Source organism: Agelaius phoeniceus, chromosome 37 (assembly GCF_051311805.1).
Source record: "Agelaius phoeniceus isolate bAgePho1 chromosome 37, bAgePho1.hap1, whole genome shotgun sequence".
In the NCBI taxonomy this organism is placed as follows: Eukaryota; Metazoa; Chordata; class Aves; order Passeriformes; family Icteridae; genus Agelaius; species Agelaius phoeniceus.
The window spans coordinates 1,648,621-1,674,320 of record NC_135302.1 but is presented as its reverse complement, the minus strand read 5'-3'; the positions used below and the strand labels follow the sequence as shown (position 1 = coordinate 1,674,320).

General features: G+C 42.6%; 2 protein-coding genes across 9 annotated transcripts in view; both read right to left on the bottom strand.

Moving 5' to 3' along the window:
- Positions 1-333: 333 nt before the first annotated feature.
- Positions 334-15,269, bottom strand: LOC143696663 (sulfotransferase 2B1-like). The gene is given in 9 exon segments (XM_077193247.1): positions 334-746; positions 1,853-1,901; positions 1,903-2,034; positions 3,828-3,922; positions 5,064-5,190; positions 8,615-8,713; positions 8,716-8,825; positions 9,840-9,979; positions 15,258-15,269. Coding segments are annotated over 8 exon segments (1,158 nt in total). The 5' UTR covers positions 9,973-9,979; positions 15,258-15,269.
- A 2,403-nt stretch (positions 15,270-17,672) lies between these two features.
- The window catches only part of PRMT1 (protein arginine methyltransferase 1), a 41,288-nt gene continuing 33,260 nt past the window's right edge, over positions 17,673-25,700 (bottom strand). For 6 of the 8 annotated variants that reach the window (XM_077170937.1, XM_077170939.1, XM_077170938.1 and 3 more), the window contains 4 exons: positions 24,990-25,105; positions 21,840-21,990; positions 18,863-18,984; positions 17,673-17,849 (listed from right to left, as the gene is read on the bottom strand). In XM_077170937.1, the coding sequence (XP_077027052.1) occupies positions 17,766-17,849; positions 18,863-18,984; positions 21,840-21,990; positions 24,990-25,105 (473 nt within the window). In that variant the 3' untranslated portion in view covers positions 17,673-17,765. Of the gene's footprint in view, positions 17,850-18,862; positions 18,985-19,328; positions 19,424-19,805; positions 19,933-21,839; positions 21,991-24,989; positions 25,106-25,700 lie in introns of those variants that run through there. The other 2 variants (XM_077170941.1, XM_077170940.1) reach the window with 2 other exon arrangements.

Here is a 25,700-nt window from a genome sequence, read left to right as displayed (position 1 = left end):
TCCTATGGAGCATCTTGAGGGTTTTTTGGGGGGGATTCCTCCTCTTTTTGGGGGGATTCCTCCTCTTTTTGGGGGTCCTGAGAGTTTTTTGGGTTATCCTGAGTGGTTTTTTTGGGGGGGTCCCTCCTCTTTTTGGGGGTCCTGAAGCCATTTTGGGGGAGTTTCCCCCTTTTTTGGGGGGGTTTCCCCCTCTTTTGGGGTATCCTGGGTGGTTTTTTGGGGGGTTCCTCCCCTTTTTGGGGTTCCTGAGAGTTTTTTGGGGTATCCTGGGTGTATTTTTGGGGGGTCCCTCCCCTTTTTGGGGGGATTCCTCCTCTTTTTGGGGGTCCTGAGTCATTTTTTGGGGAATTCCTCCCCTTTTTGGGGGGATTCCTCCTCTTTTTGGGGCTCCCTGAGAGTTTTTTGGGTATCCTGGGTGTATTTTTGGGGGATTCCTCCTCTTTTTTGGGGGTCCTGAGTCATTTTTTGGGGGAATTCCTCCCCTTTTTGGGGGGATTCCTCCTCTTTTTGGGGGTCCTGAGTGGTTTTTGGGGTATCCTGGGTGTATTTTTGGGTGGAGTCCTCCCCTTTTTGGGTGGATTCCTCCCCTTTTTGGGGCTCCTGCAGGGACTGGGGGGATTTTGGGGGCGATTCCGGGGGGTCCCAGGGGAAGGAGACCCCCAGCCCCTCCATGCGCTCGCGGTAGACGAGGTCGAAGCGCCGGCTCTGCTCGGGGGTCAGGTGGTTCCGCCAGTCCCCCGAAATTCCTGGGGCAAAAATAGGCAAAAATGGGCAAAAATCGGGAAAAATCGGGAAAAAAATGCTGAATAATGGGGAAAAAATGGGTTAAAAAATCGGAAAAAAATGGGTGAAAATGGTCCAATAATGGAAATAAAATAAAGGGGTAAAGTGGGGAAAAAAGAGAAAAAAAGCCAGGGAAAAATGGGTAAATATGGGAAAAATGGTCAAAAATGGGCAAAACAGGAAAAAATCAAGGAAAAATGGGTAAATATGGGGGGGAAAGGGGGGAAAAAAGGGGAAAATGGCTAAAAGCAGGAAAAAACCCCTCAAAAAATGGGGAAAAATGGGAGAAAATTGGGAAAAAAAAAGGGAAAAATTGGGGGAAATTTAAAAAAAGGGGAAAAATGGGAAAAAATGAAAAAGAAATGAAAAAAAATGGGAAAAAAATGGGGAAAAGGGGGAGAAAGTGGGCAAACCCCCTCCCCCCCAATTCAGAGCCCCCAAATCCCCTTCCCCAAAATTCTGTCCCCAAATGACCCCAACATCCCCAATCCCCTCAATGTCCCCAATGTCACCAATGTCACCAATGTCCCAAACATCCCCAAACGTCCCCAATGTCCCCAATCCCCCCAATGTCCCCCAAATGTCCCCAGATGTCCCCAAATGTCCCAAAACGTCCCCAAATATCCCCAAATGTCCCCAATCCTCCAATCCCCTCAATGTCCCCCAATCCCCCCAATATCCCAAACATCCCCAAATGTCCCCAAATATCCCCAAATGTCCCCAATGTCCCCAAATATCCGCAAATGTCCCCAATGTCCCCAATCCTCCCAACACCCCCAAATGTCCCCAATGCCCCTGAGTGTCCCCAGCACCCCAAACATCCCCAAATGTCCCCAAACATCCCCAAATATCCCCAAATGTCCCCAAACATCCCCAAACACCCCCAAATGTCCCAAAATGTCCCCAGATATCCCCAAATGTCCCAAATCCCCTCAATATCCCAAACGTCCCCCAAATGTCCCCAATGCCCCCAAATGTCTCCAAATGTCCCAAATCCTCCCAACACCCCTCAATGTCCCCAATGTCCCCAGATGTCCCCAAACATCCCGAAACGTCCCCGTGTCCCCACCCTTGCGCAGGAAGGGCCCGCGCCGCCGGTCCAGGATGAAGGCGGGGGCTGAGGCTGAAGTTGCTCATGGGGTTGTGGCTCATGGTGACAAAGGAGGCGTTGGCCACCACCGCGTCCAGCGCCGGCCCCGACAGCGGCCGGCCCAGGAAGGAGCAGAGGCGCTGGACGCTGCCACGGAGGTCCTGGGGACATTGGGGACATCCAGAGGGATTGGGGGGACATTGGGGGGGACATTGGGATGTTGGGGGGACATTGGGGACAATGGGGACATTGGGGACATTCGGGGGCATTGGGGACATTGAGGGATGTTTGGGATATTGAGGGGATTGGGGACATTGGGGACATGGGGACACTCAGGGACATTGGGGGGGCATTGGGGACATTGGGGGGATTGGGGGGTATTTGGGATATTGAGGGGATTGGGGACAATGAGGACGTTGGGGACATTGGGGACAATGGGGGATTGGGGGCATTGGGGGGACACTGGGGACACTGGGGACACTCAGGGACATTGGGGACACTCAAGAGATTGAGGGGGCATTGGGGACATTGGGGACATTGGGGGACATTGGGGACATTGGGGACATTGGGGGATGTTTGGGATATTGAGGGGATTGGGGACATTGGGGACACTCAGGGGCATTGGGGGACATTGGGGATGTTGGGGGGACATTGGGGACAATGGGGACAATGGGGACATTTGGGGGCATTGGGGACATTGAGGGATGTTTGGGATATTGAGGGGATTGGGGACATTGGGGACACTGGGGACACTCAGGAGATTGGGGGGCATTGGGGACATTGAGGGACATTGGGGACATTTGGAGACATTGGGGACACTCAGGAGACTGAGGGGGCATTGGGGACGTTGGGGACACTGGGGATGTTGGGGACATTGGGGACATCCAGAGGGATTGGGGGCATTGGGGACACTGGGGACACTCAGGAGACTGGGGAGACACTGGGGACATTGGGGACATTGGGGACACTGGGGACATTGGGGGGGACATTGTGGGGATTTGGACACTGGGGACATTTGGGGGACATCGAGGGGGCATCAGGGTGACCCTGGAGACACCGAGGGGACACTGGGGGTGACCCTGAGGTGTCCCCAGGTGTCCCCATTTTGATGTCCCCATTTTGGTGTCCCCATTTTGGTGTCCCCAGGTGTCCCCAGGCGTATTTTGACATCCCCAGGTGTCCCCCAGGTGTGTTTTGATGTCCCCAGGTGTATTTGAGGTGTCCCCAAGTGTCCCCATGGTCCCCCCAGGTGTCCCAGGTGTATTTTGGTGTCCCCAGGTGTCCCCAGGTGTCCCCCAGCTGTCCCCATTTTGGTGTCCCCATGTCCCCCATGTCCCCCCAGGTGTCCCCAATTTGATGTCCCCCATTTTGGTGTCCCCATTTTGGTGTCCCAGGTGTCCCCCATGTCCCCCCAGGTGTCCCCATTTTTGGTGTCCCATTTTGATGTCCTCGTTTTTGGTGTCCCCATGTCCCCCCCAGGTGTCCCCAGGTGTATTTTGGTGTCCCCAGGTGTCCCCATGTCCCCCGATGTCCCCCCCAGGTGTCCCCATTTTGGTGTCCTCGTTTTGATGTCCCCATGTCCCCCCAGGTGTGTTTTGGTGTCCCGATTTTGGTGTCCCAGGTGTCCCCATGTCCCCCCAGGTGTCCCCATTTTGGTGTCCCTGTTTTGGTGTCCCCCAGGTGTCCCCAGGTGTCTCCGTTTTTGGTGTCCCCAGATGTCCCCATTTTTGTGTCCCAGGTGTCCCCAGGTGTCCCCCATGTCCCCCCAGGTGTCCCCAGGTGTGTTTTGGTGTCCCCATTTTGCTGCCCCCCATTTGGTGTCCCCAGGTGTATTTTAGGTGTCCCCCCATGTCCCCCCAGGTGTGTTTTGGCGTCCCCATGTCCCCCCCAGGTGTATTTTAGGTGTCCCCATGTCCCCCAGGTGTCCCCATTTTTGTCCCCATTTTGTCCCCACCTGCTGCAGCTCCTCGTAGCTGATCCAGAAGAAATTCTCGCGTCCCGGAGCTGCAGCCACCCCCCGGACGTGCTGGAACCAGGACCCGAAGGGCACTGGGGGGACATTGGGGGGGGACATTGGGGGTGTCACCTTGGGGACACCTTGGGGACACCTTGGGGACACCCTGGGGACACCCAAAGGCCCCAAATCCCCAAGTTCCGGCCCCCAAATCCCCCAAAATCCTCAATTTCCAGCCCCAAATCCCCCCAAAATCCCCAATTTCTGACCCCAAATCCCAAGATCCAGCCCCAAATTCCCCCAAAATCCGGAATTTCTGGGCCCAAATCCCCCCCCAAATTCTGAATTTCCAGCCCCAAATTCTGAATTTTTGACCCCAAATCCCCAATTTCTGACCCCCAAATCCCCCAATTTCTGGCCCCAAAATCCCGAATTTCCAGCCCCAAATTCTGAACTCCCAGCCCCAAATCCCCCCCAAAATCCAGAATTTCCAACCCCAAATCCCCCCAAATCCCCAATTTCCGACCCCAAATCCCCAATTTCCAACCCCAAATCCCCAATTTCTGACCCCAAATCCCCAATTTCCGACCCCAAATCCCCAATTTCCGACCCCAATTTCCATCCCCAAATCCCCAATTTCAGCCCCCAAATCCCCAATTTCTGACCCCAAATCCCCAATTTCCCACCCCCAAATCCCCCAAATTCCCCAAAATCCCCAATTTCCGGCCCCAAATCCCCAATTTCCGCCCCAAGTCCCCAATTTCCGACCCCAAAACCCCCAATTTCTGCCCCCAAATCCCCAATTTCCACCCCCAAAATCCAGAATTTCCAGCCCCAAATCCCCAATTATTTCTGACCCCAAATTCCCCAAATTTCCAGCCCCAAATCCCCCAATTTCCGACCCCAAATCCCCAATTTCTGACCCCAAATTCCCCAAATTTCCAGCCCCAAATCCCCAAATTCCCCAAAATCCCCAATTTCTGACCCCAAACCCCAATTTCTGACCCCAAATCCCCCCCAAAATCCAGAATTCCATCCCCAAATCCCCAATTTCCAGCCCCAAATTCCCAAATTCAGAATTTCCGCCCCCAAATCCCCAATTTCTCACCCCAATTTCCGACCCCAAATCCCCAATTCCCGGCCCCAAAATCCCCAATTTCCAGCCCCAAACCCCCAAATTCCCCAATTTCCGCCCCAAATTCCCCCAAATTTTCCCAAACCCCGGGGTTTCGGCACCGTCTCCCTGCAGGAATTTCTCCATGAACTCCTCGAGGCTCCCGGGGTCTTTGTAGGGCGGAAAATCCGAGCAAAGTGGAAAAGGGACACGAGGGACGTCCTTGGGGTCCCGCACGGTGTAAATCACCTGGGAGGGCCAAAAAAAAACACCCAAAAATACACAAAAATACACAAAAATACACAAAATTACCCCAAAAATTACCCAAAAATACCAAATTGGACATTCCTGGCCCCAAATCCCAGCGAAATCCGGTGGTTTGACCCAAAATCCCATCAAAAATGGACATTTTTGAGCCAAAATTCCTGATAAAATTCAAAATTTTTGACCCAAAATCCCCAGCAAAATCAAAAATTTCTGAGCCAAAAATTCTGGACAAAATCCGAAAATTTCTGACCCCAAAATCCCATCAAAATCAAAAATTTCTGACCCAAAATTCCCATCAAAATCTGAAATTTCTGACCCAAAATCCCATCAAAAATGGACATTTCTGAGCCAAAATTCCCACAAAATCCAAAATTTCTGACCCAAAATTCTGGACAAAATCTGACATTTCTGACCCAAAATCCCATCAAAAACGGACATTTTTGAGCCAAAATTCCTGATAAAATCCAAAAATTCTGACCCCAAATCCCAGCAAAATCAAAAATTTCTGACCCAAAATGTCACAAAATCCGATGGGTTTTGACCCAAAAATCCCATCAAAAATGGACATTTTTGACCCAAAATCCCCACAAAATCCAAAATTTCTGACCCAAAAACCTAAAAAACATCCCTTTTTTTCACCAAAAATCCCCATTTTTCCCAAAATCTCCAATTTTCCCATTTCCCCCTCCTAAGAATCCCATTTCCTCCCCCAAAAAAATTCCATTTTTCCACCACAAAAAAATCTCATTTTTCCCCCGTAAAATCCCCATTTTTCACTCTAGAAACATCATTTTTTCACCAAAAAACTCCATTTTTTCACCAAAAATCCCCATTTTTTCCCAAAATCTCCAATTTCCCCCTCCTAAGAATCCCATTTTCCCCCCAAAAAATTCCATTTTTCCACCAAAAAAAATCCCATTTTCCCCCATAAAATCCCCATTTTTGGCCCTAGAAACGCCATTTTTTCACCAAAAAACTCCATTTTTTTCACCAAAAATCCCCATTTTTTTCCCAAAATCTCCAATTTCCCATTTCCCCCTCCTAAGAATCCCATTTTCCCCCCCCCCAAAAAAATTCCATTTTTCCACCACAAAAAATCTCATTTTTCCCCCGTAAAAATTCCCCATTTTTCACTCTAGAAACATCATTTTTTCACCAAAAAACTCCATTTTTTCACCAAAAAATCCCCTTTTTTTCCCAAAATCTCCAATTTCCCCCTCCTAAGAATCCCCATTTCCTCCCCCCTAAAAATATAATTTTTTCCCCCCAAAAAAATCTCATTTTTTCTGTGTAAAATCCCCATTTTTGGCCCTAGAAACGCCATTTTTTCACCAAAAAACTCCATTTTTTTTTTTCCCAAATCCCCGTTTTTCTGCCCCAGACCTTGGCCTTGGAGCCGAAGAACTTTTTTGGGAAGAGGTGCACGGGCAGGTGGGAGCTGATGATGCGGGGCCCCCCTAAAATCCCCATTTTTTTTCCCCTAAAATCCCCATTTTTTCCCCTAAAATCCCCATTTTTCCCCCAAAACCCCATTTTTCCCCCCAAAATCCCATTTTGTTCTCCTCAATCCCCAATTTTCCCATTTTTCTCCAAAAATCCCCACCTTTTCCCCAGAAAAACCCCAATTTTCCCCCCCTAAAATCCCCAATTTCCCCATTGCCAAAATGCCCCGTTCTCCCCCATAAAATCCCCATTTTTCAACCTAAAATCTCCATTTTTTCACCAAAAATTCCCATTTTTTTTTGACAAAATCTCCAATTTCCCATTTCCACCCCTAAAAATCCCATTTCCCCCCAAAAAATTCCATTTTTCCGCCAAAAAAACCCCCAATTTTCCCATGTAAAACCTCCATTTTTGGCCCTAGAAATGTCATTTTTTCACCAAAAAACCTTCATTTTTTTACCAAAAATCCCCCATTTTTTTTGTCAAAATCTCCAATTTCCCATTTCCCCCCCTCCTAAGAATCCCATTTCCCCCCCAAAAAAATTCCATTTTTCCACCACAAAAATCTCATTTTTTCCGCGTAAAATCCCCATTTTTGGCCCTAGAAACGCCATTTTTTTCACCAAAAAACTCCATTTTTTCACCAAAAATCCCCATTTTTTTCCCCCAAATCTCCAATTTCCCATTTCCTCCTTCTAAAAATCCCATTTCTCCCCCTCTAAAAATCCATTTTCCCCCCAGAAAATCCATTTATTCGCCAAAAAAACCCCTCAATTTTCCTGCACAAAATCCCCATTTTTTGCCCTAGAAACGTCATTTTTTCACCAAAAAACTCCATTTTTTCACCAAAAATCCCCATTTTTTCTCAAAATCTCCAATCTCCCATTTCCCCCTCCTAAGAATCCCATTTTCCCCCCCAAAAAAATTCCATTTTTCACCACAAAAAAATCTCATTTTTTCTGCGAAAAATCCCCATTTTTTGCCCTAGAAACGCCATTTTTCCACACAAAAAACTCCATTTTTTCACCAAAAATCCCCATTTTTCCCCCAAAATCTCCAATTTCCCCCTCCTAAGAATCCCATTTCCTCCCCAAAAAAATTCCATTTTTCCACCACAAAAAATCCCATTTTCCCCCATAAAATCCCCATTTTTGGCCCTAGAAACGTCATTTTTTCACCAAAAAAAACTCCATTTTTTCACCAAAAATCCCCATTTTTTCCCCAAATCTCCAATTTCCCTCTCCTAAGAGGGGGAAAATTCCCCCCCAAAAAATGCAATTTTTTATCAAAAAAAAATCCCATTTTTTCCGTGTAAAATCCCCATTTTTGGCCCTAGAAACGTCATTTTTTCACCAAAAAACTCCATTTTTTTTTTCCCAAATCCCCGTTTTTTCCGCCCCAGACCTTGGCCTTGGAGCCGAAGAACTTTTTAGGGAAGAGGTGGACGGGCAGGTGGGAGCTGATGATGCGGGGCCCCCTAAAATCCCCATTTACCCCTAAAATCCCCATTTTTCCCCTAAAATCCCCATTCTTGGCCCTAGAAACGCCATTTTTTTCACCAAAAAACTCCATTTTTTCACCAAAATCCCCTTTTTTCCCCAAAATCTCCAATTTCCCATTTCCCCCCACTAAAAATCCCATTATCCCCCCAAAAAAATTCCACTTTTCCACCAGAAAAAAACCCACTTTTCCTGCGTAAAATTCCCATTTTTGGCCGTAGAAACGTCATTTTTTTCACCAAAAAACTCCATTTTTTCACCAAAAATCCCCATTTTTCCCCCCAAATCTCCAATTTCCCCCTCCGAAGAATCCCATTTTCCCCCCTCTAAAAATCCCATTTATTCGCCAAAAAAAATCTCATTTTTTCCGCGTAAAATCCCCATTTTTGGCCCTAGAAACGCCATTTTTTCACCAAAAAACTCCATTTTTTTTTTCCCAAATCCCCGTTTTTTCCGCCCCAGACCTTGGCCTTGGAGCCGAAGAACTTTTTGGGGAAGAGGTGGACGGGCAGGTGGGAGCTGATGATGCGGGGGCCGGGCGTTTGCCGCGCGCCCTCCGCAGCCCCAGCAGCGTCTCCAGCCACGGCCCCCGCTCCCAGTTGGGCACCGAGCGGCACCACCGGGGGTCCCCGCCCTGCCGGATCAGGCTCAGGATCTCCAGCATCCACACGGTCCCTGGAAAACAAAAAATTGGGAAAATTTGGGTCAAATTCCTGTTTTTTTGGGATTTTTTTTCCGGTTTTTTTTCGGATTTTTTTCGGATTTTTTTCGAATTTTTTTTGGATTTTTTTCGGATTTTTTCGGATTTTTTTTTATTTTTTCTGGTTTTTTTTCTAATTTTTTTCTGATTTTTTTCCTGATTTTTGGGGATTTTTTCGGATTTTTTTTCTGATTTTTTACTAATTTTTCTGATTTTTTTTTCTAATTTTTTTCCGATTTTTTTCTGATTTTTTGGGGTTTTTTTTTCCTCTTTTTTTGTGATTTTTTTTTCTGATTTTTTTTCCTGATTTTTTTGGGATTTTTTTCGGATTTTTTCTGATTTTTTTCTAATTTTTTTGGTGCATTTTAGGGCCAAATCAGGCTCAGGATCTCCAGCATCCACACGGTCCCTGAAAGAGAAAAAATTGGGTGAATTTGGGTGAATTTCCCCTTTTTTTCCGGATTTTTTTCAGATTTTTTTCAGATTTTTTTTTTATTTTTTCTGATTTTTTTTCTATTTTTTTCTGATTTTTTTTCTGATTTTTTTTCTGATTTTTTTTTCAATTTTCCGATTTTTTTCTGATTTTTGGGGATTTTTTTCTTTTTTTTTGTGATTTTTTTTTTCGGATTTTTTTTGGATTTTTTCGGATTTTTTTTCGGATTTTTTTGGGATTTTTTCTGATTTTTTTCTGATTTTTTTTGTGCCTTTTAGGGCCGGATCAGGCTCAGGATCTCCAGCATCCACACGGTCCCTGAAAAACAAAAATTTGCGTGAATTTCCCCTTTTTTCTTTGGATTTTTTTCGGATTTTTTGTGATTTTTTTTTTGGTATTTTCCCCCCCAGAGCCGGAATTTCCCCGAATCCCTGTAAATTTCCCCAAATTCCTGTAAATTTTCCCGAAATTCTGTAAATTTTCCCAAAATGCCTGTAAAATGTTCCCAAACCCTATAAATTTTCCCGAAATCTCCGTTTTTAGCCCCAGAGCTGACCGGATTTCTGGTAGGTGACGTTGAAGACGTCGTCGTCCTCCACGGGGAATTCTCGGGCGGCCTCGAGGCCCCGGGGGGAGTAAAGGAGGCCCGGGAACGTCACCCCCCCGTGCTGGAAATACCCGCGGGACATGGCCAACCTGGGCACGGGGAAAACAGACCTGAAACGCGGGAAATTCAGCCCAAAAAATCCCCAAAATGGCACCCCAAAAATGGGGGAAATTCAGCCCAAAAAATGGGGAAAATTCAGCCCAAAAATCCCCAAAATGGCACCCCAAAAAATGGGGAAAATTCAGCCCAAAAATCCCCAAAATGTCAGCCCAGAAATGCCCAAAATTCAGCCCAAAAATGGGGAAAATTCACACCAAAATGGGGAAAATTCACACCGGAAATGGGGAAAATTCAGCCCAAAAAATGGGGAAAAACAGCCCAAAAATGGGGAAAATTCACACCAAACATCCCCAAAAATGTCAGCCCTGAAACGGGGAAAATTCAGCCCAAAAATCCCCAAAATGTCACCCAGAAACGGGGAAAATTCACCCCCAGAAATGAGGAAAAATTCAGCCCAGAAATGGGGAAAATTCAGCCCAAAAAATCCCCAAAATGTCAGCCCAAAAAATCCCCAAAATGTCAGCCCAGAAATGCCCAAAATCCACCCCAAAATGGGGAAAATTCACCCTGGAAATCCCCAAAAATGTCAACCCAGAAACGGTGAAAATTCACACCAAAAATGGGGAAAATTCACCCCAAAAAATCCCCAAAAATGTCAGCCAGAAATGGGGAAAATTCACCCTAAAAATGGGAAAATTCACCCCAGAAATGGGGAAAATTCAGCCAAAAATGGGGAAAATTCACACCAAAAATCAAAAATCACACCCCAAAAATGTCAGCCCAGAAATGGGGAAAATTCACACCAAAAATGGGGGAAATTCAGCCCAAAAATGGGGAAAATTCACCCTGGAAATGCCCAAAAATGTCAGCCCTGAAATGCCCAAAATCCACCCCAAAAATGGGGAAAATTCAGACCAAAAATGGGGAAAAATTCAGCCCAAAAATGGGGAAAATTCAGCCCAAAAAATCCCCAAAATGTCAGCCCAGAAATGGGGAAAATTCACCCTAAAAATGGGGAAAAGCCACCCCAGAAATGGGGAAAATTCAGCCCAGAAACGGGAAAATTCACCCTAAAAATGGGGAAAATTCAGCCCAGAAACGGGGAAAATTCAGCCCAAAAATCCCCAAAATGGCACCCCAGAAATGGGGAAAATTCAGCCCAAAAATGGGAAAATTCAGCCCAAAAATGGGGAAAATTCAGCCCAGAAATGCCCAAAAATGTCAACCCAGAAATGGGGAAAATTCAGCCCAAAAATGGGGAAAATTCAGCCCGGAAATCCCCAAAATGTCACCCCCAAAAATGGGGAAAATTCAGCCCAAAAATCCCCAAAATGTCAGCCCAGAAATGCCCAAAATCCACCCCCAGAAACAGGGGAAATTCAGCCCAAAAATCTCCAAAATGTCAGCCCAGAAATGGGGTAAATTCAGCCCAAAAATGGGGAAAATTTAGGCCAAAAATGGGGAAAATTCGGCCAAAAAATGGGGAAAATTCACCCCGGAAATCCCCAAAAATGTCACCCAAAAATCCGTCCAGAAATCCCGAAAATCCACCCCAAAAATCCACCCGGAATTTCCCAAAATTCACCCCAAAAATCCCTGTTTAAATCTGCCAAAAAATCCCAAAAATCCGCCCCAAAAATCCCCAAAATCCACCCCAAAAATCCCCAAAATCCACCCCAAAAATCCCCAAAATCCACCCCAAAATTCCACCCGAATTCCCAAAAATCCCCCCCAAAAAACCTGAAAATCCCCAAAATTCACCCCCAAAATTCCAAAAATCTGCCCCAAAAAATCCCCCAAAACCGGACCCCAAATCCACCCAGAATTCCCCAAAAATCCCGAAAATTCTCATCCAAATTCACCCAGAATTCCCAAAATTCGCCCCAAAATCCAGCCCAAAAATTCCCAAAAAATCCCCATCAAAATCTGCCTGGAATTCCCAAAATTCCACCCAAAAATCCCAAAAATCCACCCCAAAAATCCCAAAAATCCCAAAATTCCCCCCAAAAATCCCCAAATTCCCACCACAAAAATCCCCAAAATTCCCCCCAAAGTTCCCAAAATTCCCCCCAAAAATCCCCAAAAATCCACCCCAAAATCCCCAAAATTCACCCCAAAATTCACCGGAAATTCTGCAAATTCCGTCCCAAAATTCGCCCCAAATTCCCCAAAAATCCCAAAAAATCCCCAAAATCCCAAAATTCCCCCAAATTCTCCCCAAATCCCCCAGGACGTCCCCACCCCCGGGGGAGAATTTTGGGATTTTGGGAAATTTTGGATTTTTGGGAGAATTTTGGGGATTTTAAGGAGAATTTTGGGATTTTGGGAGAATTTTGGGGGAGAATTTTGGGATTTTTGGGGGAGAATTTTGGGATTTCGGGGAAATTTGGGGATTTTGGGGAGAATTTTGGGGAAGAATTTTGGGATTTTGGGGAGAATTTTGGGGATTTTAGGAGAATTTTGGGATTTGGGGGAGAATTTGGGGATTTTGGGGAGAATTTTGGGATTTTGGGGAGAATTTTGAGATTTTGGGGAAATTTGGGGATTTTGGGGAGGAATTTTGGGATTTTGGGGAGAATTTGGGGAGAATTTTGGGAATTTGGGGATTTTGGGGTGAATTTTGGGATTTTGGGGGAGAATTTTGGGATTTTGGGGAGAATTTGGGGATTTTGGGGGGATTTGGGGAGAATTTTGGGAATTTTGGGATTTTGGCGGAGAATTTTGGGATTTTGGGGAGGATTTTGGGGAGAATTTTGGGGATTTTTGGGAGAATTTTGGGGGAGAATTTGGGGATTTTGGGGGAGAATTTTGGGATTTTTTTGGGGAGAATTTTGGGATTTTTGGGGCGGGATTTTGGGGAGAATTTTGGGATTTTTGGGGGAGAATTTTGCGATTTTGGGGAAAATTTGGGGATTTTTGGGGAGGATTTTGGGGGAGGATTTTGGGATTTTGGGGGAGAATTTGGGAATTTTGGGGCAGAATTTTGGGATTTTTGGGGGAGAATTTTGAGATTTTGGGGAAAATTTGGGGACTTTGGGGGAGAATTTTGGGATTTCGGGGAGAATTTGGGGATTTTGGGGGAGAATTTTTGGATTTTGGGGAGAATTTGGGGATTTTGGGGAGAATTTTGGGGATTTGGGGAGAATTTGGGATTTTTGGGGGAGAATTTTGGGGATTTGGGGGAGAATTTGGGGATTTTTGGGGCAGAATTTTGGGAAGAATTTTGGGATTTTGGGGGAGAATTTTGGGATTTTTGGGGAGAATTTTGGGGATTTTGGGGGAAATTGGGGATTTTTAGGAGAATTTTGGGATTTTGGGGAAGAACTTTGGGATTTTTAGGGAAGAATTTTGGGATTTTGGGGAGAATTTGGGATTTTTGGGGCAGAATTTTGGGGATTTTGGGGGAGAATTTTGGGATTTTGGGGAGAATTTGGGGATTTTGGGGAGAATTTTGGGGATTTAAGGGAGAATTTGGGATTTTTGGGGCAGAATTTTGGGGATTTTGGGGAGAATTTTGGGGAGAATTTTGGGGATTTTTTGTGGGAATTTGAGAAAAATTTGGGGAATTTTGGGATTTTTAGGGGGATTTGGGGGCGGAATTTGGGGGAAATTTGGGGTTTTTTTTGTGGGATTTTCAGAGGTTTTTGGGATTTTAGGGGAATTTTGGGAATTTTTGGGATTTTAGGGAATTTTGGGGCGAATTTTGGGGCGAATTTTTCGATTTTAGGAGAATTTTGGGGGGAATTTTTCGATTTTAGGGGAATTTTGGGGAGGTTTTTGTGGCTTTTTTTGGGTTTTTGCGTTTTGGGGGTTGGTTTTGAGGTTTTGGGGCTCATTTGGGATTTTTTTGGGGTTTATTTTTAATTTTTATTTTTAATTTAATTAACTTTAATTTTAATTTTAATTTTAATTTTTATTTCTTATTTTATATTTTTTTGTGGTGCAGATTTGGAAGAAAATTTGAAGAAATTTTGGATTTTTTTTTATTTTTAAATTTAATTTTTAATTTCCTTTTTTAAATGGATTTAGGGAGATTTTATGAACATTTTTTAAAATTAAATTTTCCCTTTTTTAAATTGGATTTGGGGACATTCTGTGAAAATTCTTTTAAATTAAATTAAATTTTCCCTTTTTTAAATTGGATTTGGGGACATTCTGCGAAAATTCTTTTAAATTAAAATTAAATTTTCCCTTATTTTTAATTGGATTTGAGGAGATTTTGTGAAAATTCTTTTACCTTAAATTTTCTCTTTTTTAATTGGATTTAGGGAGATTTTTTATAAAATTTAAATTTGAATTTTTAATTATTTTCTACACAATTTTCCAGCCTTATTTTTATTTCTCATTTCATTATTTATTATTATCATTATTTATTTATTATTTAAAATTTTTATTTTTCTCATTTCGTTTCATTATTTATTATTATTATTCATTTATTTATTATCTAAAATTTTAATTTTTCTCATTTCGTTTCATTATTTTTTATTATTTATTATCAAACATTTTTATTTTTCTTATCTCATTTCATTATTTATTATTATCATTATTTATTTATTATCATTTTTATTTTTCTCATTGCGTTTCATTATTTATTATTATTATTATTTATTTATTATCTAAAATTTTAATTTTTCTCATTTCATTATTTATTATTATTTATTATCAAACTTTTTATTTTTCTCATTTCATTTCATTATTTATTATTATTATTTATTATTTAAAATTTTTATTTTTCTCATTTCATTTCATTATTTATTATAATTATTTATTTATTATCTAAAATTTTAATTTTTCTAATTTCATTAATTATTATTTATTTATTATCTAAAATTTTGATTTTTTCTCATTTCATTTCATATTATTATTTATTATCATTATTTATTTATTATTTAATTTTTTTATTTTTCTCATTTCATTTCATTATTTATTATCATTATTTATTTATTTATTATTAATTTTTTTTTATTTTTCTCATTTTCATTTCTTTTCACCCAAAACTCCCGAAAAACTCCAAAATTTTCCCCCCCCATTTCCCCCTTTATAAAAAATCCGAATTTTCCCCGAAATTTCTGGAATTTTCGCCGATTTTAAAATTTTTTTCCCATTAAAATTTTCGGATTTTTTTTTAAATTTTTAATTTTTTGGGTTTTTTTTTCGCTCTCTCGGGGGTGGGGGAAGGGGCGGGGGCCGCGCGCCGGGGGGTGGGGGAGGGGCGGGGGTCCCCCCAAATTTTCCCCAAATTCCCCCCAAAAAAAGGCCCCGAGCGCCCGCCCCTCCCCCACCCTTTACCTGCAGCCGCGGCCGCACCTGAGCCGGGGGTGGGGGGAGGGGCGGGCACAGGAGGGGGCGGGGCCAGCGCGGGCCCCACCCGCCCCTCCCCCACCCCTCCCCCACCCCCGCGCTTTGCGCAAAACCCCCCGGACCGGTCCTGGACACGCCCCCTTTCTTTAGGCCACGCCCCCCCTTTTTTTAAGGCTCCGCCCCCCTTAAAAAATTTGGGCGTCGCCGCCATTTTGGATTTTGCCCCTCCCCCACCCCGGATTTTGGGAATCCCCCCAATTCAGCCCCCTCCCCCCCACCCCCAGATTTAGGGACCCCCACCCAAAATTTCCGCCCCTCCCCCACCCCAAATTTTGGGGAATCCCCCCCAATTTTTTGCCCCTCCCCCACCTTAAACTTTTGGGGACCCCCCCCCAATTTTTTCCCCTCCCCCACCCCCAAATTTTAGGGAACCCCCCCCATTTTTTTGCCCCTCCCCCACCCCAAATTTTAGGGACCCCCCCACCCCCAATTTCGGCCCCTCCCCCTCCAATTTTCAGCCCCTCCTCCCCCAATTATTTGGCCCCTCCCCCCTCCCAATTTTGGGGCCCCTCCCCCACCCAAGAACTTGGATCCCGCCCCTCCCCCACCCCAAATTTTGGGGAACCCCGCCCAATTTTTTTCCCCTCCCCCACCCCAAAATTTGGGGACCCCCCCCCCCATTTCCGCCCCCCCCACCCCAAAATTTCAGCCCCTCCCCCCACCCAAAATTTTAGGGATCCCCCCCTCCCAAAATTTGGGGATCCCCCGAATTTTTTGCCCCTCCCCCACCCCAAATTTTTTGCCCCTCCCCCTCCAAATTTCAGCCCCTCCCCCACCCCAATTCCAGATCCCTCCCCCCCAAATTTGGGACCCCGCCCCCCAATTTTTTGGCCCCTCCCCCACCCCAGATTTTGGATCCCGCCCCTCCCCCACCCCAAATTTTTGGGGACCCCCCTGCCCCCAATTTTTTTGGCCCCTCCCCCACCCCAAATGTTTGAGAATCCCCCGAACTTTTTCCCCTCCCCCACCCCCAAATTTCGGCCCCTCCCCCTCCCAATTTTCAGCCCCTCCCTGCCCCCCCAAAATATTTTAGGGACTCCTCCCCCAACCCCCCCAAATTTTGGGGACCCTCCCCCAATTTCGGCCCCTCCCCCACCCCAATTTCCTGCCCCTCCCCCCACTTTTTTTTGGGGGCCTTTTTTCTGTTTTTTCCCCCCAAAACACCCCAAAATTTGGGGAATTTTTGGCCCCTCCCCCCATTTTCTACCCCTCCCCCACCCCCCCCCCAAAATTTAAGGCCCCTCCCCCAAGTTTCCCCCTCCCCCCACCCCAATTTCCGGCCCCTCCCCCACTTTTTTTGGGCCTTTTTTCTGTTTTTTCCTCCCCAAAAAACCCCAAAATTTTGGGGATTTTTGACGCCGGCCCTCCCCCACCCCCCCCAAATTTTGGGGACCCCCCCCCCCAAATTTCAAGGCGGAGCCCCCCCCTTTATTTGCCTTTATTTGATATAAAAACATAACTTACAAAGGGGGGGGAGGGGGAAGCCCAAAATCGCCCCTCCCCCACCCCCCAAATCCCCTCCCCCACCCCAAAAATGCCCCAAGGGGGGGGGGGGAGGGGAGAAACGGCGCCAAAACCCCCCCCAAAAAATGAGGAAAAAAACCCCCAAATTTGGGACAAAATAGGGAAAAAAAATCAAATTATAGGGGACAAAATTGGGGGTAAAATGAAGAAAAAATCCCAAAAATTTTGGGTCAAAAATGAGGAAAAAATCCCAAAATTGGGGGACCCCAAAATTTGAGGTCGAAAAGAAGAAAAAAACCCCAAAATTTTGGGGATCAAAATGAAAAAAAAAACCCAAAATTTTGGGGATCAAAATGAGTAAAAAACCCCCAAATTTGGGGATTCCTAAAATTGGGGAAAAAATCAAAATTTGGGAAAGAAAAAGGGAAAAAAACCCCTCAAAATTTGGGGGAAAAATTAAGGAAAAACCCCAAAGTTTGGGTCCCCCAATTGGGGGAAAAAAAAAGAAATTTTGGGGTCCCAAAATGAGGAAAAAAACCCCAAAATTTGGGGTTCCAAAATGGGGGAAAACCCCAAAAATTGTGGAAGAAAATGGGGGAAAACTCCCAAAAATTGGTGTCCCAAAATGAGGTAAAAAAAAAAGAAATTTTAGGGTCCCAAACTGGAAAAAAACCCCAAAATTTTGGAGCTCAAAATGGGGCAAAACCCCCCAAAATTTGGGGTCAAGAAATAAAAATTTGAGGTCCCAAAATGAGGAAAAAAAAACCCAAAAAATTGGGAAAAATCCCCGAAATTTGGATTTTGGCGCCCCCCGGTGGTGAAAAACGGGAACTGCAGAGGCCCCAATTTTGGGGGTTTTTTGGGATTTTTTTGGGGATTTTTTGGGGGTTTTTGGGAGGATTTTTTGGGGGTTTTTTGGGGGATTTCGAGGGGGGTTTGGGGCTGATTTTGGGGCGGATTTTGGGGCGAATTGCGGGGGTTTTGGGCCCCCTAACGCATGCGGTAATCGGTGGAGCAGGAGAGTTCGCAGAGCTGCCCCTTGAAGTCCAGGTCGATGGTGAAGTCCAGGTCGCGCTTTTGGGGCAAAAAATTGGGATTTTGGGACATCCAGAAATTCATCCAAATGCCCACAATCCCCCAGAATGAAAATTATCCCCAAAATAATCGAATTTTACCAAAAATCCCATTCAAATGTCCGAAAATTCCCACCGAAAATCCCTCAGGAGGCTCCCAAAAATGGCCCAAAATTAAAAATCCTCCCCCTGAAATCCCAAAAGTTTCCCAAAATTCCCAAAAAAAATCCAAAACGATCTCCAAAAACTCCCTCCAAAAAATTCCTCAAAAATCCCCTCATAAAAAGGCCCCAATATCTCTCAAAAAATCCCCAAATGATCCCTCCATAAATCCCCCAAAAAATAAAAAAAAATCCCCCAAATCCCTGAAAAAATCCCCAAAATTCCCCCTGAAAAAATCCCCCCCAAAAAAAAAAAATCCTGAGAAATACCCTAAAAAAATTACCCCCAAAAATTCCCCAAAATCCCTCAAAAAATCCCAAAAATCCCCAAAAATTCCCCCTGAAAAAAATCCCCAAAAATCCCCCTGAAAAAATCCCCAAAAATCCCCCTGAAAAAATCCAAAAAAATCCCCCCAAAACACCCCCAAAATCCAAAAAAATCCCCAAAAATCCCCCCAAAAATCCCCGAAAAATCCCTAAAAAAATTCCCAAAATCCCCCTGAAAAACATCCCCAAATATCCCCAAATTCCCCCACAAAAAAATCCCCAAAAATCCCCAAAAAATCCTGATAAATACCCCCAAAAAATCCCTCAAAAATCCCTGAATAATCCCCCAAAAATCCCTCAAAAATCCTGATAAATCCCCCCAAAAAATCCCGAAAAATCCCCAAATTCCCCCACAAAAAATCCCCAAAAATCCAAAAAAAATCCCAAAAAAATGCCCAAAAATCCCCGAAAAATGCCCAAAAAATCCCCGAAAAATCCCCAAAAAATCTCCCAAAAATTCCCCCTGAAAAAACCCCCCAAAATTCCCCAAAAAATCCCCCCAAAATTTGGAATTTGAGTTTCTCACGTTGTTTTTGGCGTTGGGTTTCATGGTGATGGTGCCGAAAATTTCCTCGCCGCTCTTCACCGTCAGATATTCCTCCATGTAGAACACGGTCTGCTTCCAGTGGGTGTAGGGGGATTCTGGGCCTGAAAATGCCAAAATTCACCCCAAAATCAGCCCCAAAATCTGCCAAAACCCACCCTGAATTTCATCCCAAAATTTCAGCTTTTTACCCCATTTTATTCTGATTTTTTTACCATTTTTTTCTGATTTTTTTTCCTATTTTTTCCCCATTTTCTTCTGATTTTTTTTCTGATTTTTTTTCCTATTTTTTCCCCATTTTTTTCTGATTTTTTCCTGATTTTTTCCCTATTTTTTACCTATTTTTTACCCATTTTATTCTGATTTTTTCCCTACTTTTTCCTGATTTTAAGCTATTTTTTACTGATTTTTTTGGTATTTTTTCCCCTAATTTTTACCAATTTTCTCCCCATTTTTTATCCATTTTTTTCCCCATTTCTCAGCTTTGTTTCCCCTCCATGTAGAACACGCTCTGCTTCCAGTGGGTGTAGGGCGATTCTGGGCCTGAAAAATGCCAAAATTTACCCCAAAATCAGCCCCAAATTCACCCCAAAATCTGCCAAAATCCACCCTGAATTTCATCCCAAAATTTCAGCTTTTTACCCCCATTTTATTCTGATTTTTTACCATTTTTTTCTGATTTTTTAGCTATTTTTTCCCCATTTTTTCTGATTTTTTCTGATTTTTTTTTCCTATTTTTTCCCCATTTTTTCTGATTTTTTACCATTTTTTTCTGATTTTTTCTGATTTTTTCCCCATTTTTTTCTGATTTTTTCTGATTTTTTCCTGATTTTTTTCCCTATTTTTTACCATTTTATTCTGATTTTTTCCCTACTTTTTCCTGATTTTTAGCTATTTTTTACTGATTTTTTACTGATTTTTTAGTATTTTCCCCCCTAATTTTTACCAATGTCTCCCCATTTTTTATCCATTTTTTCCCCTTTTTCTCAGCTTTTCTTTCCCCTCCATGTAGAACACGCTCTGCTTCCAGTGGGTGTATGGGGATTCTGGGCCTGAAAATGCCAAAATTCACCCCAAAATCAGCCCCAAATTCACCCCAAAATCTGCCAAAACCCACCCTGAATTTCATCCCAAAATTTCACCTTTTTACCCCCAATTTTTTTACCATTTTATTCTGATTTTTTTACCATTTTTTTCTGATTTTTTTCCTATTTTTCCCCCATTTTTTTCTGATTTTTTTCCCTATTTTTTCCGGATTTTTTAGCTATTTTTAAACCAATTTTTTACCCAATTTTCTGCCCTTCTTTCCAAGATTTTTTCTCATTTTTTTTTCTATTTTTCCCTGATTTTTTTCCCAATTTTTCCCCATTTTTCTGATTTTTTAGCTATTTTTTACCAAATTTTTCACCCAATTTTCTGCCCTTTTTTCCCAGCATTTTCCCCCATTTTTATCTATTTTTCCCTGATTTTTTTCCCATTTTCCCCCCAATTTTTTCCCTGATTTTTTCCCCATTTCTAATCTATTTTTCCCTGATTTTTCCCCAATTTTTTCCCAAATTTTCCCCAAATTTTTCCCCCAATTTTTTCGGATTTTTCAGGTATTTTTTCACCCATTTCCCCCCCAATTTTTAACTATTTTTTTCCCATTTTTTTACCCATTTAAAAATCTATTTTTCCCCCGAATTTTTCAGCTTTTCCCACATTTTTCTTCATCTTTTCCCTCCAAATTTTTCATTCTTTATATCCTGGTTTTCCCCCATTTTTCAGCTGCTTTTCCCTTAAAAAATCCCTCAAAAATTCCAAAAAATTCCTAAAAATTCTCAAATCCCAAATTGCCCAAAATCCCTGAATTTAGCCCCAAATTCCTGCTGGAGAAGCTGCTGGGGTTGTGGAAAGTCGGACCAAAAATCCACCAAAAAACGCTCAAAAAACGCCCAAAAATCATCAAAAAATCACCAAAAAAAGCCCAAAAAATTCCCAAAAAATGCTGGAAAATTCCCAAAAAATTCCTAAAAATTCCCAAATCCAAATGAACCAAAATCCCTGAATTTAGCCCCAAATTCCTGCTGGGAAGCTGCTGGGGTTGTGGAAAGTTGGACCAAAAATCATCAAAAAATCACCAAAAAATGCCCAAAATCACCAAAAAATGCCCAAAAAAAGCCGGAAAAAAATCCCAAAAAATTCCTAAAAATCCCAAATTGCCCAAAATCCCCGGATTTAGCCCCAAATTCCTGGTGGAGAAGCCGCTTCTCTTGTGGCAGTGCCTGAACTCGATGTCCGAAGTAGGCCTGAAATCCCAATGGGAATTCACCAAAAAATCCCCAAAAAATTCCTAAAAAATCCCAAAAAATTCCTAAAATTCCCCAAATCCCAAATGAACCAAAATCCCTGAATTTAGCCCCAAATTCCAGTGGAGAAGCTGCTGGGGTTGTGGAAAGTCGGACCAAAAATCCACCAAAAAATGCTCAAAATTCACCAAAAAAAGCCCGAAAAAAGCCCAAAAAAACGCCCAAAAAAAGCCCGAAAAATTCCCAAAAAATTCCTAAAAATCCCAAATTGCCCAAAATCCCAGGATTTCACCCCAAATTCCTGGTGGAGAAGCCGCTTCTCTTGTGGCAGTGCCTGAACTCGATGTTGAAGTAGGGCCTGAAATCCCAATGAGAAATCCCCCAAAAATCCCCCCAAAAATGCCGGAAAAAATCCCAAAAAATTCCTAAAAATTCCCCAAATCCCAAATGAACCAAAATCCCTGGATTTAGCCCCAAATTCCAGGTGGAGAAGCTGCTGGGGTTGTGCAAAGTCGGACCAAAAATCATCAAAAAATCACCAAAAAAAGCCCGAAAATCGTCAAAAAAAGCCCGAAAAACGCCCAAAAAACGCCCAAAAAAAGCCGAAAAAATCCCAAAAAATTCCCAAAAATCCCAAATTGCCCAAAATCCAGGATTTAACCCCAAATTACTGGTGGAGAAGCCGGTTCTCTTGTGGCAGCGCGTGAACTCGATGTTGAAGTAGGCCACCAGCGCGTGCACGTAATCGTTGCGCTTCACCTGCAGGCAGAAGGGAGCCGTGAACGTCAGCTCCTCCACCTTGACCGTGTAGATGTCGACTTCCTGGGGAGAAAAAGGGGGAAATTGGGAAAAATGGGGAAAAAATGGGGGAAAAAATGAAGAAAATTGGTGAAAAAATGGAGAAAATCGGTGAAAAAATGGCCTAAAAATGGGGAAAATTGGGTTAAAAATGGCCCTGAAATCAACCCCAAGTTTGGCTTTTTCACCTTGACTGTGGGGATGTGGGAATTCCTGGGGAGAAAAATGGGGGAAATTGGGAAAATTGGGGAAAATTTGGGAAAAACGGTGAAAATTTGGGGAAAATCGGTGAAAAAATGACCCAAAAATGGAGAAAATTGGGAAAAATGGCCTGAATTGAGTTCAAATTGAGCTCCTGCACCTTGACTGTGGAGATGTGCAATTCCTGGGGAGAAAAAGGGGGAAATTGGGAAAAATGGGGAAAATTTGGGGAAAATCAGTGAAAATTTGGGGAAAATTGGTGAAAAAATGGTGAAAATCGGTGAAAAAATGGCCTAAAAATGGGGAAAATCTGATTAGAAAGGACCCAAAATCAACCCCAAGTTTGGCTTTTTTACCTTGACTGTGGAGATGTGGAATTCCTGGGGAGAAAAAGGGGGAAATTGGGAAAAAATGGGGAAAAAGGAAAAAATTTGGGGAAAAAACGGTGAAAAAATGGTGAAAATCGGGGTAAAAATGGAGAAAATTGGGTTAGAAATGGCCTGAAATGACCCAAAATCAACCCCAAGTTTGGCTTTTTCACCTTGACTGTGGGGATGTGGAATTCCTGGGGAGAAAAAGGGGGAAATTGGGAAAACTGGGGAAAAATTGAGAAAATTTGGGGAAAAACGGTGAAAAAATGGTGAAAATTGGGTTAAAAATGGCCTAAAAATGGAGAAAATTGGGTTAGAAATGGCCTGAAATGACCCAAAATCAACCCCAAGTTTGGCTTTTTCACCTTGACTGTGTGGATGTGGAATTCCTGGGGAGAAAAAGGGGGAAATTGGGAAAACTGGGGAAAAAATGAAGAAAATCGGTGAAAAAATGGGGAAAATTGGGGTAAAAATGGCCTAAAAATGGAGAAAATTGGGTTAAAAATGGCCTGAATTGAGTTCAAATTGAGCTCCTGCACCTTGACTGTGGGGATGTGGAATTCCTGGGGAGAAAAAGGGGGAAATTGGGAAAAATGGTGAAAAAATGGTGAAAAAATGAAGAAAATCGGTGAAAATTTGAAGAAAATCGGTGAAAAAATGACCCAAAAATGGGGAAAATCTGATTAGAAAGGACCCAAAATCAACCCCAAGTTGGCTTTTTCACCTTGACTGTGGGGATGTGGAATTCCTGGGGAGAAAAAGGGGGAAATTGGGAAAATTGGGGAAAAAATGGTGAAAAAATGAAGAAAAAATGGTGAAAATCGGTGAAAAAATGGTGAAAATTGGGGTAAAAATGACCCAAAAATGGAGAAAATTGGGTTAGAAATGGACCCAAAAAAGAGGAGAAATGGGGTCAGATTTGGGATTTTTGGGCTCTTTTTTGGGATAATTTTGGGATTTTTTTGGGATAATTTTGGGATATTTTTTGCATAATTTTGGGACAATTTTTAGGGGTTTTTGGGATTTTTTTGGGATATTTTTGGGCTAATTCCAGGATATTTTTGGGCTAATTTCAGGATATTTTTGCAATAATTTCAGGATATTTTTTGGGATATTTTTGGGCTAATTTCAGGATATTTTTGGGCTAATTTCAGGATATTTTTGCAATAATTTCATGATATTTTTTGGGATAATTTCAGGATATTTTGGGGGTGCTTTTGGGCCATTTTTGGGCTATTTTGGGGATAATTTCAGGATAATTTTGCAATAATATCAGGATATTTTTGGGCTAATTTTGGGCTAATTTCAGGATATTCTGGGGGTGCTTTTGGGCTATTTTTGGGATAATTTCAGGATATTTTGGGGCTATTTTTGGGCCATTTTTGGGCTAATTTCAGGATATTTTTGCAATAATTTCAGGATATTTTTGGAATAATTTCAGGATATTTCTGGCCCATTTTTGGGGATATATTTGGGATATTTTTGAGCTAATTCCAGGATATTCTGGGGGTGCTTTTGGCCCATTTTTGGCCTATTTTTGGCCCATTTTTGGCCTATTTTTGGGCCCATTTTTGGGCCTATTTTTGGCCCATTTTTGGGCCCATTTTTGGCCCATTTTTGGCCTATTTCTGGCCCATTTTTGGCCCTTTTTGGGGATATATTTAGGATATTTTTTGAGCTAATTTCAGGATATTCTGGGGGTGCTTTTGGCCCATTTTTGGCCCATTTTTGGCCCATTTTTTGGATATTTTGGGGCTAATTTCAGGATATTCTAGGGGTGCTTTTGGGCTAATTTTGGGCTAATTTCAGGATATTTTTGGAATAATTTCAGGATACTTTTGGGCTAATTTTGGATAATTCCTGGCCTAATTTTGGGCTATTTTTGGGCTAATTTTGGGCTATTTTTGGGCTAATTTCAGGATATTTCTGGGCTAATTTCAGGATATTTTGGGGCTATTTTTGGGCTATTTTGGGGATATATTTGAGCTAATTTCAGGATATTCTGGGGGTGCTTTTGGGCTGTATTTGGGGATATTTTTGCGATAATTTAAGAATATTTTTGGGCTATTTTTGGAATAATTTCAGGATATTTTTGGAATAATTTCAGGATATTTTTGGGCTAATTTCAGGATATTTTTGGGCTATTTTTGGAATAATTTCAGGATATTTTTGGAATAATTTCAGGATATTTTTGGGCTAATTTCAGGCTATTTTTGAATAATTTCAGGATATTTTTGCAGTAATTTCAGGATATTTTTGGAATAATTTCAGGATATTTTTGCAATAATCTCAGGATATTTTTTGGGCTAATTTCAGGATATTTTTGGAATAATTTCAGGATATTTTTGAGCTAATTTCAGGATATTTTTGGCCTATTTTTGGCCCATTTTTGGCCTATTTTTGGCCCATTTTTGGCCCATTTTTAGCCCATTTTTGGCCATTTTTTGCTACCTTGATGAGGCAGGCGTTGGTCACGAGCTGCTTGGGATCCACCACATCCACCAGGGGCTCCTTGATGGCCACGTCCTTGATGCAGCTCATGTCGAAGCCGTACACGTTCTCCCACCCTGGCCAAAAAAACAGCCAAAAAATGGGAATTTTGGGTAAATCCTGCACATCCTGGAGCCCCAAAAATCCCACAGAAATCCCACAAAAAATCCCCAAAAAAATCCCACAAAAAATCCCCAAAAAACCCACAAAAATCCCCAAAATCCCACAAAAATCCCCCAAAAATCTCCCAAAAATCCCTTAAAAATCCCCAAAAAATCCCACAAAAATCTCCCAAAAATCTCTTAAAAATCCTCCAAAAAATCCCCCCAAAATCTCCCAAAAATCCCTTAAAAATCCCCAAAAAAAAATCACCAATCTCCCAAAAAATCCCTTAAAAATCCTCCCAAAATCCCTTAAAAATCCTCCAAAAATCGCCAAAAAATCTCTTGAAAATCCTCCAAAAATCCCCCAAAATTTTTCTTAAAAATCCCCTTAAAAATCCCCCAAAAATCTCCCAAAAAATCACCCAAAAATCCCTTAAAAATCCCCAAAAATCCCCAAAAAATCCCACAAAAATCTCTTAAAAATCCCAAAAAAATCCCCCAAAAATCCCTTTAAAATCCCAAAAAAAATCACCAAAAAATCTCCCAAAAAATCCCTTAAAATCCTCCA